General features: G+C 51.4%; 1 protein-coding gene across 8 annotated transcripts in view; it reads right to left on the reverse strand.

Moving 5' to 3' along the window:
- Positions 1-2,904: 2,904 nt before the first annotated feature.
- Positions 2,905-17,675, reverse strand: part of SRGAP2 (SLIT-ROBO Rho GTPase activating protein 2) — a 291,283-nt gene continuing 276,512 nt past the window's right edge. For 2 of the 8 annotated variants that reach the window (XM_055144899.1, XM_055144898.1), the window contains exons 20-24: positions 15,443-15,623; positions 12,639-12,785; positions 9,454-9,492; positions 8,936-9,254; positions 2,905-6,292 (exon numbers count right to left, since the gene is read on the reverse strand). In XM_055144899.1, the coding sequence (XP_055000874.1) occupies positions 5,912-6,292; positions 8,936-9,254; positions 9,454-9,492; positions 12,639-12,785; positions 15,443-15,623 (1,067 nt within the window). In that variant the 3' untranslated portion in view covers positions 2,905-5,911. Of the gene's footprint in view, positions 6,293-8,146; positions 8,242-8,935; positions 9,255-9,453; positions 9,493-11,558; positions 12,028-12,638; positions 12,786-15,442; positions 15,624-17,675 lie in introns of those variants that run through there. The other 6 variants (XM_004610061.2, XM_004610060.2, XM_055144901.1 and 3 more) reach the window with 5 other exon arrangements.

Genomic DNA, 17,675 nt, shown 5'->3' on the forward strand with positions numbered 1-17,675 from the left:
TGCTGAATTTCTAATTAGTGTGAGCTCCCCCTCTAGCTTTCCACATGCTTCCTGGGAATCTGTTGGAAGGAGGGCCTGCCTTCCCTCTCTGCGCTCCTGTGTTGATCTACTAACGCTCTTGTTCAGACCCCCACAATGGCCCTTCTGGTCGAGTCCCAGCTCTATCTTCGTTCTCACAGAAGCACATATTTTGCTAACTTATCTGTTCTCCCTGAAATTAAAAAGCTCACTGCTAATGAATACTTGGAGTATGTGGCATGCCAGAGTTGTTAATTCGTGAGTAAACGGACGCTTCCTAGACCTGCAGGTGCTTAGACAGGGTAATCAGAAAGACCATTTCACAAACTCACAGCCGCCTGATCCCCTGCCTTTGCTTTCCATCTACATGGAATGGGCTTGTTTTGACTGCGCTCGCTGTAACTGGTTTCATCAAGCTCTCACTGGGCCCAAACCATCACCAACAAAAGACCCAGACCCAAACCAAACCAAAGAGAGCTCCGTGCTCCAACCCAGCCTAGCACGGAAAAGGTTCTTTACTTCTTTGTCAGAGCCTAAGAATTAGCTTAGCTTCAGGAGAGAGAGAGGGAGAGGGAGAGGTTGAGGAAGAGGGGGGAGAGGAGAGGAGAGAGAGAGAGAGAGAGAGAGAGAGAGAGAGGAAGAGAGGGGAGAGAGGGAGCCTAAGAATTAGCTTAGCTTCAGGAGAGGGAGAGGGAGAGAGAGAGGGAGAGAGAGAGAGGAAGAGGGGAGAGAGGGAGCCTAAGAATTAGCTTAGCTTCAGGAGAGAGAGAGGGAGAGGGAGAGAGAGAGAGAGAGAGAGAGAGCCTAAGAATTAGCTTAGCTTCAGGAGAGAGGGAGAGGGAGAGAGAGAGAGAGAGAGAGAGAGAGAGAGAGAGAGAGAGAGAGGAAGAGGGGAGAGAGGGAGCCTAAGAATTAGCTTAGCTTCAGGAGAGAGAGAGGGAGAGGGAGAGAGAGAGAGAGAGAGAGAGGAAGAGGGGAGAGAGGGAGCCTAAGAATTAGCTTAGCTTCAGGAGAGAGAGAGGGAGAGGGAGAGGGAGAGAGAGAGAGAGAGCCTAAGAATTAGCTTAGCTTCAGGAGAGAGGGAGAGGGAGAGAGAGAGGGAGAGAGAGAGAGAGGAAGAGGGGAGAGAGGGAGCCTAAGAATTAGCTTAGCTTCAGGAGAGAGAGAGGGAGAGGGAGAGGGAGAGAGAGAGAGAGAGAGAGAGAGCCTAAGAATTAGCTTAGCTTCAGGAGAGAGGGAGAGGGAGAGAGAGAGGGAGAGAGAGAGAGAGGAAGAGGGGAGAGAGGGAGCCTAAGAATTAGCTTAGCTTCAGGAGAGAGAGAGGGAGAGGGAGAGGGAGGAGAGAGAGAGAGAGAGAGCCTAAGAATTAGCTTAGCTTCAGGAGAGAGGGAGAGGGAGAGAGAGAGAGAGAGAGAGAGAGAGAGAGAGAGAGAGAGAGAGAGAGGAAGAGGGGAGAGAGGGAGCCTAAGAATTAGCTTAGCTTCAGGAGAGAGAGAGGGAGAGGGAGAGAGAGAGAGAGAGAGAGGAAGAGGGGAGAGAGGGAGCCTAAGAATTAGCTTAGCTTCAGGAGAGAGAGAGGGAGAGGGAGAGGGAGAGGGAGAGAGAGAGAGACAGAGAGAGAGAGAGAGAGAGAGCCTAAGAATTAGCTTAGCTTCAGGAGAGAGAGAGGGAGAGGGAGAGAGAGAGAGAGAAGTGAGAGTATGGAATATGGCTCCAGCATGTGACTACTCTGATTTGATCGTTGGCATTGGCATTGCCAGGAGTGATCCCTGAGCACAGAGCCAGGAGTAGACCCTGAGCACCATGGGGTGAGGCCCAAGACTGTGCAGTTCGGGGTAGTGGAACAGCCTCAGTTCTGACTTATCTGAGACCCAGCAGAAAGGAAAGTTCTCTCCCCTTAAACCGAGAGGGGAAGGGGATGCAGACAGGAAGGACACTGGCACGCTAAAGAAATCAGAAGCAAGAGATGACAGCCAACTTGGTCAGGTGTGTCTGACCCGGCCGGGCATGCGCACTCCCTTCGGAGGATCTGGCCCACCCAGGGCCTTCTGGCAGCAGCTGAGGGGTGGGCCATGGTGGCTGCTACGTGTTGCATTCTAGATCATCACTTTAATTTCGGTCTCATCTCTGAGCTGGAGGAGAGGCAGCATTCTCTGCCCCTGCCCAGGCATAAGCATCTCTCTTGGCTTCACTCTCACCTGCAGGGGCCTGCCCGAGACAGGTGGGATTCAGGGCTGAGGTTGCAAAAGATATAAAACCTCTGGTCACCCTTGGCTTTGGATGGCAAAGATTCCAGACAACTTCACAGGTCTTACTCCGCCAAGTGAGAACAACTGACCACTTGGTAGAAAGGAGGGCTGGAGCCAGGCATAGTGGGGAAGGGGCTTGCCTTGTATGCGGTTGGCATGGGTTCCGTTCCAGAACCCCACAGGGTCCTCTGAGACTGCCAGGAGTGACCACTGAGCACAGAATCAGCAGTAAGCCCTGAGGACAGCTGGGTGTGGCCCCCAAATAAAACAAAAGACCAAACCCCTGAGAAAACGAAAATGGTCTTGTTGAAAGCAAGGAGTGGATGCTGGGAAGGAAACGATTCTTCTGACAGCAGAATGCACAGTGGTGAGCTGGGAAACTTTCTACCAAAGCTCTTAGGTCACATATGGCTAAATAAAGATCCCGAGGGAACCCACAGTCGAACTGGATTGCCTCATTTGTTGTGCCTTGAAAGGGAGGGAGAAGGTGGCCGGCTCCTAAGGTCACCTCATGGCTCCTTAAGTGGCCACGCAGAGCTCGGCTGAAGGCAGAGACTCAACATACCTCCAGAAGGCGGCTGGCCTTCTCGACCAGAGATGCCAGGAAGTGCAGATGAGAATATACTGACCACAGCACTGAAACCTAAAAACGCATTTTATTTTGAAGTTGTGCTTTGGATTTTCCCCAATCCAACATCTGTTGAGTGACAGTCATAGGTCCACACAAAGCATCTCCAAGCATACATAGAATATTCCAGTTATCAACACTATTTTAAAGAATATACCATTTTACACAAACGTGACATAGTCAGACGCCACAACTTTGCATTCCCTGGAAGATCTAGCTTCTCTTTTGCAGGTGAAGTACACAGACACCAGCCCTTCCAAACAGTCTGTTCCTCCTGTTTCTGGAGTTCTCGCTTCAGCTCCTTGGGGAGAAACCAGGGAACCCTGAGGGGGCTGGCGAAGGCCAGACCAGTGTTTCCAGTTTATAGGCTTCTGGTTGCAAACTCCGATCCTTTCCCCCGTTGGTAGCCCACCCACCTCAGTTCCCTAAAGACATCAGAGTCTACACCAGTAAAAGGATCCATCCACTCAAGAGGCAAGAGTGGGTCTCTGAAGCATCATGCAGATTTTGACAGTCGTATCTGAAGACCGATCTCCTAGGCCAGGACAGCCAGCTCCTTTTTGTGTGTGTTTTGGTGTAAACATCGGCATGCAACCTCAGTTCCGGCTGACGGCAAAGAGCTCTGCCGAGAAGGACGCTCTTCCTAGGATGCTGGTCTCCTCAGCAGGACCGGCTCGCATAGGAGCACCAGAGAGGGAAGACTTCTTGGCTTCCAGAGGTGGGAGCAAGTGAGTTACCACTCACACCAACCAATTCCTGATGTGAATCAACGGGCAGACACTGACCAAGGAGTGGGGGAAGCAACACAAGTCGCGTACAGGGCTGAAAGAGAAAGTAGGCAGGAACCACGGAGCGGGCCCCACACTCTGTCACTGGGGAGCTTGGCTTTTCCTCTCTCAGGTAGAAGCTGGAGAGAGAGGGAAAGGGCAGGGTGGGCACCACTTCTGATCTGCCGGATCAAAAGGAATGTAAGTAAACTGAGCTTTCATTTGCAGCAAGGACACACCGCTAGATGTGTCAGTCCCTTTCGAGGAGGACGGGTGTAAAGTCCCGGTGAACGAGAGGACGGGCTGTTAACAGAGAAACAGGAGCCAGGAAGGCAGAGGATGGCGACTCATGACCTGAAGGAGTTCTTCATTTCTCTTTTCTCGCTCTGGGACTGATTTTCCTGGGGCTGTAGGTTATCCTTATAATTGGTGATTTTCCACAAAATTCCTCCTTTTCTTCACAGAGAAAGGAAAATCCCATACTTTTCCCCATTGAACCAACTACCTACTTCAAAATGTTGGTTCAAAAAAGGATCTATGCTAAAGAAATTCACATTTTTCCTATCGGAAGAGCAACTCACCATCTCTTTTGAACAACAGAAAATAAGAAGGCCAAGAAACCAGGAAACTGGGACGAGGAAGAAGTTTCAACATTAACTCAATTACCGGGGAACCTGGGGGAGGACCGTCTCCACCCACTGTGGTACTCAGGGAGCACGAACAACCAAGTTTGGAGATCAGATTACATGGGAGTAAGTTTGCTCTTTGAAGGGGGAAGAAAATAAAGGGAAAATATAAGCATATGATCTGTATTTTCTCCAAATTCTAGCCTCCGGGAGATTGCAGAGCCTGTGGGGCCAGAGTTTTCTTAGTTGTCCTTGTCTGAATAAAGGAAAACCAGTTAAAGGGCAGTGTCTTTCTTTACTATGACTCAGTATTTCCCAGGGCGGGTGATACGATTCCCTGGGGTGCTGCATGACCCAGGGAGCTGGTAGTCGCTTCTGGTTCCAACTGTGAGGGGCTTTCTATTTGTTCACTTAAAGATGGTTGGTTTCCAGGGGGTCACTGAGTGCATTTTTTTGTTGTTGTTCTTTGTTTGTTTCTCTTTTTCCCCTGTAAGGGGATGTAGGCCAGGTAAGTTTGGAAAACTCTGATCTAACTAGTGTTCTCTAAGCCCCTGCTGGTCCCCCAGGAGTCCTTGTAGAAGAAAAAAGGAGCTTCCGGTATTTCCATTTGCAAACAATTTTGGTGCTATGTCTTAGTTGCACACAGAGTGAGAGGGAAAAGGACCCATATTTTACCTTTTCCAAACCTGCCCTAAACGCAATACCACTCTCTTAAGACTCTTTACCTTAAAAGAATCAGCTATAAAGTGATCTTATACAGGAAAATGTTTTCAATGGAAAATGGTCCTTCAGTTACAAAGATAGGAACCCGAGAAGTGTCTATACATTCAGAAAAACTTGACTGGGTTGTACTTCTAGAGGATGGAGGAGAACAAAGGCAAACACTAATGAACAGTTCATACCAATAGAAAGAAGAGAGAGAGAGAGAGAGAGTGAGCCCCCAACCCCCACGCAGCAGAACCGAGTCTCATTCTGCTAAATTTCATATATTGGAGCAATTTCAAAGGTTAGGCTCTCTGGCCGAGACAGAACAAGGTTTAGAATAGAAAGAGACCTCTGCTGGCTCCTGTGTGAACTGACACAATAACTTAGAAAAAGATTGGTCTAGACCAGGAGAGGCTGCACATGCCAGAGTCGAGAAAAATCCGTATGTGTGTGTGTGTGTGTGTGTGTGTGTGTGTGTAGTAAAGAATGGTCTATCTATGGTTCTCTATAATAGTACCCAAAAAATGGTGCCACTGAGAGCTGGATGTCAGCAGCTGACTATCTGGTCAGGCAGTCACTTGTTTCTGAGGGATCAAGACTTGAGCCCATGTCCTGATGACGAGCCCTGGCAGATTTCACAGTGACTTGAGAATGCAAAGCTACCTCTGGCTAACCTAAGAAGAGTATGCACTGAAGCGGGTGGGATTACGATGACGGGGGGGGGGAAGCAGAAGACAGTGGGAAGGGCAAGGCAGGGCGATAACAAGGGTTTCATTCTCAAGGTTCTGGGTGACGGGAGGCTAATTCCTGCAAGGACAACGGAGAATCTAACTTTCAACGGAAGCCCCAACCTAATTAAATAGGAAGAATTTAATAACAGTCAGCCCCCGTGCCTGGAACAAGACAATCGTCTCTCCCTCAGACAGTACAAGACTTGTCGGTAGACTGTGGGGAGGCTGACGAGCTGACTCCAGGGCTAGTGGCGCTGGTCTTGGGGAAGACGGCGGGCTTGGGTCGCGTGGCCGGTGGCTTCACTGGAGCAGCCATCTTGACGGACTTCACTGGCCGGAAGGCGCAGGCGATGTCCCCAGCAGTACTGGCGCTCCGCTGGAAGGGCTCGGGGTCCTTGAGAAGCTGGGCGTGCAGGGGGCTGGAAGGCTCTGAGGTGGGAGCCACCACGGGGGACGTTTTGAGGGGCTCCAAAGTGTCCAGAACCACGTCAGGGGTGTGCTTCACACTGCTCTGCCGCTCCAGCTCCCGCAGCTCGTTCAGGGCAGAGTTCATCGTCGCCTCGATATCCTGCAAGCAGGGAAAGGGAGAAGGTGAGAACATTGGGAGACGCCGCCAACAACACAGGCCAGGGAGAGACGCTCACGAAGAAACCCACCGTGAGAGGTCCAGATTATTTAACTTGGCCCACAGCCTTTTTTTTTTTTTTGGGTCATACCCGGCGATGCTCAGGGGTGACTCCTGGCTCATGCACTCAGGAATTACTCCTGGCGGTGCTCGGGGGACCACATGGGATGCTGGGAATCAAACCTGGGTCGGCCTCGTGCAAGGCAAACGCCCTCCCCGCTGTGCTATCGCTCCAGCCGCAGGCCCACATCCTTGAACAGATGAATGTTTAGAATGGTGGGGGGGTGAAAGAGATTTTCATTATTATGCACAATTTTTTTTTCTCCTAGAAAATAGTAATTGAAACTCTTTTCAAGTTGATTTTATAAATGTTCATGGAATAGTTTATGGACAAGTGACACGTAATCTAGTGAAGGGAAAAGTGGAAGACTAAGAGTGGCCAGGAGTTTTGTTAAGTACATGAGATTCATTATCCAATTTTCTTTACTTTCTGTTTGTTTGGTTTTTAGCCACACCCAGCTGTGATCATGGGATGCCAGGCATCTAGCCTGGGTCAGCTGCGTGCAAGGCAAATGCCCAGCCTGCTGTACTGTCTCTCCGGGCCCAATTTTTGTTTGAAGGGCTGGAGTGATAGCACAGCGGGTAGGATGCTTGCACTGCATGAGGCTGACCCGGGTTCTACTCTTCTGTCCCTCTCGGAGAGCCCGGCAAGCTACCGAGAGTATCCCGCCCACACGACAGAGCCTGGCAAGCTATCCATGGCGTATTCAATATGCCAATAACAGTAACAACAAGTCTCACCATGGAGACGTTACTGGTGCCTGTTTGAGCAAATCGATGAGCAATGGGATGACAGTGATACAGTGATCACACATAATATACATTAAAAAAAAAAACCAGTAGGCATTAATTATGATTGCTGTTCTCTTAGACTTCCAGGCCAAAGGTTAAGGGGTTATTCCTTCCGCTTCAAGGATTGAAAACAGTTTCAAAACCCTGGCCTGAAGACTCATCAGGACCCCTCATATCGCATCCCATCCCACAGAAGTGCCTAAGCCCATGAAAGCCGCTTCCTTCCACCCATCACCATTGAAGGGACCAAAGAGTGACCCGCAGGGGGAGCTAGAGCCCACGTGGGTGAGCTGCCATCTGTGCCGGTGGAAGTGACAGCTCTAGCTTGGGGGCTCAAGACAGAACCAAGGAAACAGTAATTTTATGCAGCCAGCTGCTTCCCAGCTCCCTCCCGCCCTCATCCTCCGCTTGTGTCTGACACCCCCTAATTACCACCCCAAGCTCCTCCCTCAGGATTAGGCTCACATTGAAAGATTGTAGGTTCTAAGCAAAGGCCCCCCAGTTAGAACTGAGTCCTACAAGATGATCCCCGCTCCCTGGTGTCAATGAGTCAACTTCATTCATCCCTAAGGTCTCAAATCTTTTAAAAGGCTGAGGAAGAACCGCTCCTCCTCCTTGTCTTACTCTGCAGCCAGAGTCTGTGCTCGCTGCTGCTGCATACTTTCTCTGCCGTTTCTCTGAATGCCTGGCCAGGGAGGGAGCTGGGACCCACGTGGTGCAAGGCAGACTGCAGCCAAGAGTGTAAGGACAGGCACAGAAGCAGCCCAGCCAAGCGAGACATCTAGGGCCACAGCTTACTGCTGAGCTTGCCAGCTACCCTCCCGCTATGCAGAGCAGCACAGGGAAGGCAGGAGAGAGCATGCCCAGCCTCCAACGCCCCCTGGGAGCTGGGGTCGGGGGAATCTCAGTGAGGTTGAGACGAAAGCGGGTTCCCTTCGTTCCTACCTGGTCTAATGAAAATTATAGAGTTGGGAGAGACATCTGAGAGAACTGCTTGGAGTGGCCCCGGTAGCTGGAGTTTTAGAGGTGGGGTTGGATCGCTAATATTTCATGAAAAACAGAGATGCGTCAGTGTGGTCAAACACAGAAGGAAAAAAAAAAACACATGTGCTAAGCAGGGAGCTTGTCCCCCACTATACCGGGGGACGGGCTGGAGCTCCTGCTGCTGGCACCTTTAAGATCGGAAGCAGACGGACTGATGGGTCACCTGCCTACCATTAGGGACCCGAGGGGTGCTTCGGGCAATGCCCACGACTAGCCTCAAACAGGGGCAGTTTCATGCAAGGCTAGTAGGGCCTCAAGGTCCAGAAGCTGGCTGGCTGGACTCTTTCAAAGTCAATCTGGCTTCGAAAGTTACAGCTGCTTTGCCAAACAGTCCACATGTGAGCAGGAAAACCTACTTTTGTTTTTGTTTTGGGGCCATACTGGCGGTGCTCAGGGCTGACTTCTGTCAGGAATCACTCCCAGTGGGGCTCAGGGGACCATGTGTAGTGCCAGCGATCGAGCCCAGGTTGGCCAGGTGAAAGGCAAGCACCTTCTGGTGTCCTAGCTCTCTGGCTGAGGAAGCCCCAAATCCCTCATTCTGGCTTTGAATTCTTGGGGAGGAAGGGGAAAGCAAATTTCCTGGAGAGTCTGAACAGGTCCGACAGTCCCTAACCTCGCCTGTCCAGCACAACCACTGTCCTGTTTCCAGCTGCCGACTCATGCCAGCTGTTTGTCCAGGCCCGCGGTTACCTGTGCGATGACCTCAGGGTCCACGGGCCGATGGTTATTGAAGCTTTTGGACCTTCCTGCTGTCACTGTCTTCCGGATCTGGGGGCTGTCGAGCCGATTCTTCAGGGATGAGTGGCGGCTGATGGAGTTGAGGCCGCCATGCCCACTGATGGAACACTTATCAGGCCCTTCCTTAGGGAGACTCTGGCTCATGATGGGCTGGGAAGATGGGCGGCAGCTAGGCCCCGGGGAGGCAGAGTCAGACAGGGAGCCGCTCAGCCCGTGGCTGTCGCTCCGAAATGTTTTCCGGATGCTCCCTGATTCTGGTCGCTTCCTTTGCCTTCAATCGCAAACAGAAAGGGCAGAGTGACCAGGGAGCCCTGGGCGATGAGGAAGCTTGGACAAGTGAGAGAGGGGCAGATGCTGGTACCCAGGGACTTCTGGAAGGAGAGGAACACCGAGCGTGTCCTCTCCTCAGTTTCCCTTTTGTCTGTTTCCCTGCCACCCCCAACCTGGGCGAAGGAGAAATGCATACTTACTTGGTGGTCGTGGGCTTTGAGTTCTCAAGATGCAAGCTGCTGTCAGGAAAAATGTTGATTAAGCGAAAGTTGCTAACAGGAGACAGATTTACGGAAAGGCCCACTCCATTACCTGCTTTTGAACAGAAACCTACGGCCGAGGTAAGAGAAGAATTCTCACCATCACCAGGGAAGTAGGGCATTGCTGGGAAGAGAAGTTGGCTTTCCTGAATTTTAGCATGTGTCTCAGTCCAGTTACAAGACTGTAATTTGGGGCTCTGGCAAGAGGCTACTGTTGCTTGTTCTGCAGACATGGAACAGAATCGTTTTCAAAAGACTGCAAGGCTGCAGAGCTGTGCGTTTTCTTAGGGTGGAAATACATCTATATAATCCTGGGTCCCCAGCGCTGGTGGAGCCTTGGCTCCAAGTGAGTCTGTTTTCGACCGCTACGGCGCTCCTTATGAAAGGGCTGGGCAGAGTCCTACTTATCTGGGGATAAGTCCTACTTATCTGTTGCTGAGCAGTTTCATTTTCTCTTAGATTTAGACTCTCAAGGACCTAATGAAAGAAGCAAGGAAAATTCTGGTGTGGAACGGAAGTGGGAAAGCTCTTGACCACGGAGGACAATGGGGGCTGAGGTGGGAGATGAGGACGTGAGGAAAGAAAGTAGACCTCGGAGGGAAGGAATCGGAGCGTGTGGCTGTGTTCTCGGCCACTCCCGGTGCTGCTCACGGGTGGGTCTTCCTCATCTCTATAACCGAGCCCTGGTCTGGGACCTGTCCCATAGCAGACACTCCGTGAAGCTCCTCTGCCTCATGCTAACTCTGGGTGCCAGCCTTCTCCAGTGTACCAAGGACGTTCCAGAGTCTAAAGAGAGCCCGGCGAAAGTGACTCTTCCTTTCAATGGCAGGGAGAGTGGATCAGTCCTTCTTCAGTTCCTTCCTAATTACCTTTTAGTTACCTGATTATATGGCATTTTGCCTTGTCAGACTGTGAGTCCCTCAGAAAAGGGACTCTGAATAACTGGCATCAGCAGGTACTCAGTGCATAATTGCAGGTACTCAGTGAAGCTACGGAGAGAAGCTGAAATGCCATCCCTTCCTTAATAACTCCTTGCTGCTTGCCTTTTTCCACTGGAGAAAGGCTGACACACAGGCTAAACCTGCTGAGGCGGCAGATTTATGAAGTAGCTGGTGTGTGCCAGGTACTAGGTGGGGTCTGAGAATCAAGGAGAGGAAGACAGAGGCCCTCCCTGATCTGCTGGGAGACCTAAGTACAGCGTGAGTCTTGAGACTGACTACATACAATATAAGGGCACCTACCGCAGTGCTCTGAGAACTCAGGCTGTCAGAAAGATTGCCCTAAAGAGGAGGGGTTGACCAGGTGAGGAGACAGCAGGTGTGGAAGTCCAGGGTGAGAGAGAGCCCAGGGGACTTAGGAAAATCAGGGAGCTTGGGAGGGCGGGCGGGGAGGGGTGGGGCAGAAGTTGACACCAGATGGTGGTACCATTACTAAGGGTAAGACATGTGGGTGGGTGGGCTACAGCTCACCCACTGACTGCTAATGTTGGGGTAGACCATGTCCTTCAAGAACCCAATCCTGACACCATCTATCATGGAGTTCAAGGAAAGGTCAAGTTCACCTTCATTCTCTACCAGATGTTCCTCTCTTGACTACTTCAGCTGTTATTCTCTTCACTTCTTTGCACAAATGTGTACCTACCTAATAACTGCACAAGATATGTACCTAACTAATTACAGCACTCTCCCCCCATCAGCTCTGCCTTGGTTTCTGGGTTAATTATAGGTCTACGACCTTACGATTACAGGCATATAATTAACATAAACTAGTAAATAAGGAAAAAAAAAATGTGCTTAGTCCACAGTGACTTTTTGACAGCTCGCCCTCCCAGCGGGGCAGTGGATTAGAGGGAAATAAATGGAATTCTCAATCTTTTCTTTCTTTATTTTTTTAACTGGTTTGACTGAAATTATAGCTATATTAAGTGAGCTGAATAACTTCTTTACAAACCAGAGGGTGAAAGAGATGGAAAGAGTCACGTGCCCCCGGCCACCCCCACTCCTATCGTCTGGTTGGAAGAAAGCCAAGAGATCCGGGCGACCTGGTGCAGTTTGAAAACAACAAGCATCTTTTATTCTCCTTCCAGTTTCAGTGTCCAGAGGCTACAGTTAACAGGTTTTCAATGTGCAAATCATTTCATTCCTCCAGAGCCAGAGGGGAATAAAAACTGTACATCATCTCCAATCCACAGTCATCAGGAGCGCCCTGGGGCTTGTCATCCTGCTGGCACGGGGCCAGGTTTCAGGGTCTGGCGGAAAGAGGTCTGCAGGCTTTGGGACTTGGTGTCTGGCCCCTTGAGATGAGATTAGTTCTCCAATAACCTGAATGTCTCTAGGGGAGGCAGCAGCACACAGCGCGGATTCCCTCCGGACAGCCAGATCGGGTGGAGGTGGAGTTAAAACCCCAGGAGGTTGCTAACAGCCACAGTGAAAGCTGAGGGGCAGAGTTAAGAGCCTGCTGGACAGGAGAGGGGGGATCTGCGGAGGGGCTAACAGGGGAGAGAAATACACAGGGCTAAAGCAAAAGGGGAAAAAAAAATGGAAAGTTATTTCTCTGGGTATGGAGAGGCGGAAGAGAAGGGAAGTTGGGTTAGGCAACGAATGACGGGCTCAGCTTTCCTGGGGGTGGGGCGGCGGCCTTCCCTCCAAGGGTGTGTGAATGCAAGAGCAGGGGGGAGAAACAAACACGCGATCTCCAACCTGGCCCACCAAGGGGAACGGGGAGTCCGGCAGAAGACACACAAGACTGGACCTTTGGACAGATGGGGGCCACGGAGACATCAAGACTATATTATTGGCGAGAGAAGTGGAAAGAGAAGGCGCCCTTGAGAAACGGTAACAAAACCACGTGGCATAAAGAGGCCAAAGCTCTGGCCAGAGTTTTAGCAGCAGGCCAAACAGACACTGTGGAACAGAGTGGAGCGCCCCGCGCAGGGGGGTGGCAGTGAGCTGAGGCGGGACCGGCCCCAGCCCTGCCCCTGGCAGCAGCAATGAGCACATCCATGCAGACGTGAGGGAGGCCTGAGGGAGGCCTCGAGCAACACAGGAGTGGAGGGGGTTAGGCCAGAGGGCGAGGCGGGCGGGGGGCCTGCGAGTCAGGGAGCAGAAAATGAAAGCAGAGCTTACTTGTTGATGTTTGCAAGATAAATATCAGCTACATGACCCCCACTGGGACAGCTGGCCCCCGCTCTGGCTGTCACCTTTTCTTCAGGTGGCTCAGAAATGACCTCAATTTCCGACTTGGGACTGGACCTCTCCACGACACCGTCCTCGCTGGGGGAGAAGGAGCAGGCCGGAACGGAGGGGGAGACAACAACACAAAGAAGCAGTGTTAAATCGGCAAGATGCGATGATCCCCCCTCCCGCAGACAGACAGACAGACAGACACACACTCACAGTCAACACACGAACATGACCTTATGACACTGCAGCAGCCACACCTGGACGGGCTAGCCGGTCAGGGCGGGACTTGAGAGGCTGGTCTAAGTAAGAATAAATACTCCTGCCATTTCTTTCTTTTTTTCTTTTGGCTTTTTGGGTCACACTTGGCGATGCACAGGGGTTACTCCTGGCTCATGCACTCAGGAATTACCCCTGGCGGTGTTCAGGGGACCCTATGGGATGCTGGGAATCGAACCTGGGATGGCCGTGTGCAAAGGCAAACGCTCTACCCGCTGTGCTATTGCTCCAGCCCTACTCCTGCTATTTCTGCAGGCCCTCTGCTCCTCGGAAAGCTGGGCTAGGGGGCACCTGGATTTAAGGTATCTGCCTCTTTCCCTACACTGCCTTCCCGAGGCAGCAGGGTGGGTCACCTCCTAGGGGCAAGCGGCCACCTATCTGCTGATGTCCTGAGCCTCCCCGATAAAAACAGGTCTGAGGAGGCTGTGGAGAGGCTGCGTTGAAGCAGGACGCCCCTCCTATCGCTGTAGCGCACGGAGCCCTGCCTACAGCATCCTGTGGGTACAGGCTCTCCACTGTGCTCCAGACCCTCCAGCTACTGACGACAGAGAAAACCCTTTTCCCCCACAATTCATCTCTCAATCCTCTAATAAAGGAATAATGTTAAATTTGGGAGGGTCCTGTCTGCATACAGCCAGGTTTGTGATGTTATTGTCAGAGGGAGGATTTCCCCAACAGAACAAGCCAGGGAGAAGAGGGAGGGTGCAGGCTCATTTAGGAAACCGTAGCACTGTCGCACTGTTGTCCCATTGTTCATTGATTTGCTTGAGTGGGCACCAGTAACGTCCCCATTGTGAGACTCGTTGTTACTGTTTTTGGCATATTGAATACGCCACGGGTAGCTTGCCAGGCTCTGCTATGGCTCTGCTATGCGGGCGGGATACTCTCGGTAGTTTGCCGGGCTCTCTGAGAGGGGCGGAGGAATTGAACCCGGGTCGGTCCTATGCAAGGCAAACGCCCTAGCTGCTGTGCTATTGCCCCAGTGATAATGGTTAGAAAATAAAGGTCAGAAAAAAAAGCAATAAAGGTTAGAAAACTACCCTTTAAAAAACAATATTAAGGGAAGGTCTAAAAACACTGACTATAGTGCATCTAAGGGAAGGGAGCCGTGGGCAGCCCGGGAGGGTGGCTGGGCTGGGTATGGTAGGGGCAGCCTTTCCATCCAGGAAATGTCCATTCAGTGGAGCCTCTCTAGGGTAAAATCACATTCCCTCAGTTTACCCATCCTTTCCTTTCTCTCCTCATCTTTGCTCCAGTCAGCATCATCTGGGTTCGGGTTCAGTGAACTGGGTTAGCTGCGTGAGACTGCTTAAGCTAGATTTCTCCTAGGAAAGGAATGCATCCTTTTTACCTACAAGTGACAAAGTGCCATCAGAGGGCATAGAAGAATGGGGTGAGTGACAGTACAGCGGGTAGGAAACTTGCCATGCACGCAGCCAACCCAGGTTCAATCCCTGGCACCCCATATGGTTCCTAGGGCCCACGAGGAGTGATTCCTGAGAGCAGAGCCGGGTGTAATTCCTGAGCACTGCTGGATGTGGCTCCCCAAACAAAAACACCCCCCCTCAAAAAAGAAGAGGGTCGAGAGATAGTACAGCAGGGAGGGCACTAGCTTTGTATGTAGCCGACCAGGGTTCGATCCTCAACACCCCATCTGGTCTCTCAAGCCCACCAGGAGTGACCCCTGAGTGCAGGGCCAGGAGTAAGCCCTGAGTATTGCACTGGGGCTTACTTAAAAAACAAATCAACAAAAATATATATAATAATATAGGAGAAAATTATATATGTAAACACACATATATATGTATATGTATATGTGATCACTGTGATCACTGTCATGGGCTGGAGCGACAACATAGCAGGTAGGGTGTTTGCCTTGCATGCAGCTGACCCGGGTTCGATTCCTCTGTCCCTCTCAGAGAGCCCGGCAAGCTAAGGAGAGTATCTCGCCCGCATGGCAGAGCCTGGCAAGCTACCCGTGGCATATTCGATATGCCAAAAACAGTAACAACAAGTCTCACAATGAGATGTTACTGGTGCCCACTCGAGCAAATCGATGAACAACGGGATGACAGTGCAGTGACAGGGATCTACTGATAGAGGTAAAAGAAAAGAGAATTTATATGTATATGCATGCATGCATATACATATGTACATTATATATCTATATCAGGAAGGAAATGTAAGTTGTTGAGTAATAAGCCATCCTTATCATTCATCAGTTAGAAGTCTGAGTAAATCTGGCTGAAAAGTGACTAGAATGCTGGGAGCGGGGGAATGATTCGCAGGGAGCAGACAGTGGAGCACTGAAGCCTATTCTCCGAGTCTAGGGACCGCCAAGGTAAGCGATGGCAGGACTGTTTTAGCACCCAGCTGGGGTTGCTGTCCCTCGTTCTCCAGTGACCCCAGAAATAAGGTCTCCCCGCAACTGTGGGGCCAGGGACCCATCAAGGAGCAGGACGCCGACGTACGTGTCTTGGACCACGATGTACTGATGGGGGATGAGTCCGTCAATGCCGTTGTGCCGACCTTCCCACCAGTCATCCGAAGCCCGCTGGTAGAGCAGCAGGGACGCTCCCTTCTTGAAGGACAGCTCTCGCACCGTCCGGCCCACGTAGTCAAACTTGGCAATGGCCTCGATGGGCTCACACTCTGAGAGGGGCAGAAAAGGAAACGCGTGGTGTGGGGACCCATGGGCTCGTGCAGCTGGGTGGGCGCAGGGAGCGTGCAAATAAGCCGCGGCTGAGGAAAGCAGGGGACCCCCTGGGGACGGCCAGCACAGACTGTCCCTCTCCTGAGAATCTTTGCTCTTTGCCTTTGGGGAGACAGGCTCCCGAGCGGAAGGTGCCAGGCGGCCACTCTTGGTGAAACCTGGCCAGCTGGTTCTGATGGTTCAGTGTTGGGCGGACAAGCAGGGATACCCTGGCAGTTGGGGGTCTCCAGAGCCACACGTGGTAACGGCGGGGCATCTGCATGCCAGGTTTTGAATCCGTGCACTGGGGTGCATGCAAAAGATGCGTCCCTGACTGCCTGGTTCTCACTGGCCTCTGCCTCTCTCCTATCTGCCTGACGAAACACATTGAAGGAGAATTTAAAACATCACCAGCTTCCCACAGACACTTCTTCAGTGTGTCTTTGGCGCTATCTGGCACTCTGTTGACCTGCCTGTACTGTCCTTGCGAAGAATCGTGTCCATTTAGGTTAGAAAATAATGCTATTAACTGTAGCCCCGTCATATTTTGTACTGTAAATAATTGATGTGATCCATGTCCCTAAGCAGACATCAGTCTCAATAAAGAGAAAATAACTTGCCCAATCAAATGGCCAGGGAGCAAATTGTGGAAATGTGTTTTGTGAACAATATATAGAAAAATGTGCAGGAAAGTGATTTGTAGAATTGAAAGGGGTTATGAAAGCTATGCATTCTGGAGCTGGAGAGGTAGGACAGTGGCTACGGTGCTTGCCGTGCCTGGGGCTGACCCTGGCTGGATCCCCTGAGCCCTGCCAGGAGTGATTCCTGAGCACAAAGCCGGGAGTCAGCCCTGGGAACCAGGGTGTGGTCGGGAAACAAAACTAAAGCACTGTTGTCTGTCTCACTTTCCTGTGAGCACCCCTCTTCTCTGTAGAATGGGGAGGAGGGTGCCTTTTTTGAGAAGTCGTGATGGAGAGTTGGTTCACAAGTGCTTGGCACAGCCCCTGGCTCCATCCTAAGCACCGTGGCATAGAAGCCACGATCACTGTGACTATCACCATTCCTTCAGGCTGCAGGCAGAGGCCAGAGAGCAAGTAGGAAACTCCCAGGACCCGGGATCCTGAGGTTAAAGTCACTTATGCTGAGTAGCTGAGAGAAAAGTCACTTAAGTGTAAGATGATGTGGGAACAGCAATGGCGTGCGGGGAGTGGGGGGCAGGAGGAACAGAGCTGGAGTCTGCTACAGATGCAGAAAAGGCTTGCCTCAATGTTCCAGCCTCAGCTCTGTACGGTCCTGACTATGCCGCTCACCCTCACCCCCCGTTTTCTCACTATAACATAGAGGCGATGTTGAATCCACAGGGGCTTAGGAGATAAAGCATCTTGCGGTGCTGGGCACAAAGTAGGTCATAGGCAAATAAGAATTTCCCTGGCTCAACTGGCTCCCTTCTCTTACTACGGCAAATTATCATATGAATCCATCCGATACCGGGATCCAAGTAAACAGGCCTAATTTTTTTCCTTTTATGAGTCGGCTTAGAATTCCAGAATTCACAGCAAGGCAGGAAGCAGAAAGGCTTTGCAAACGGTGCCATTTCTCGTGCCAGAATATTCTGAGGCCCTGTGTCAGCTGCTGAGGCTTCTGGAGGCCAAGGGATTCATAAATGGAGGCGGGATCTATAGGAAGGATGAGAGTCCGCTGGCTAGAGATGTTAATAAATCAGAGGCAGGGTTGGTGGGTGCCAGCTGCACATTCCACCGCTCGCTGCGTGTGCAGGCGCCAGGCTGCAGTGGCCCTTGCCTGTCCGTCCCTCGGAAAGGGTCAGTGTTTCCAGCAGGCAGCGGTGGAAACACAGGGTCCGAAGTCTGGTTTTCACTCCCTCCACCTTGCTTCTGCTGCCTTCTTGGCCCCCAGCTTCCTTAGACCCCCCAGGCATCGTGTTTCTCATATGCATTTACTCTCCAGTTACCTGGGCTGGACTGTGACAGGGACCCCACATCACGCCGCAGAGA

This window comes from Sorex araneus, chromosome 7 (assembly GCF_027595985.1).
Source record: "Sorex araneus isolate mSorAra2 chromosome 7, mSorAra2.pri, whole genome shotgun sequence".
In the NCBI taxonomy this organism is placed as follows: domain Eukaryota; kingdom Metazoa; phylum Chordata; class Mammalia; order Eulipotyphla; family Soricidae; genus Sorex; species Sorex araneus.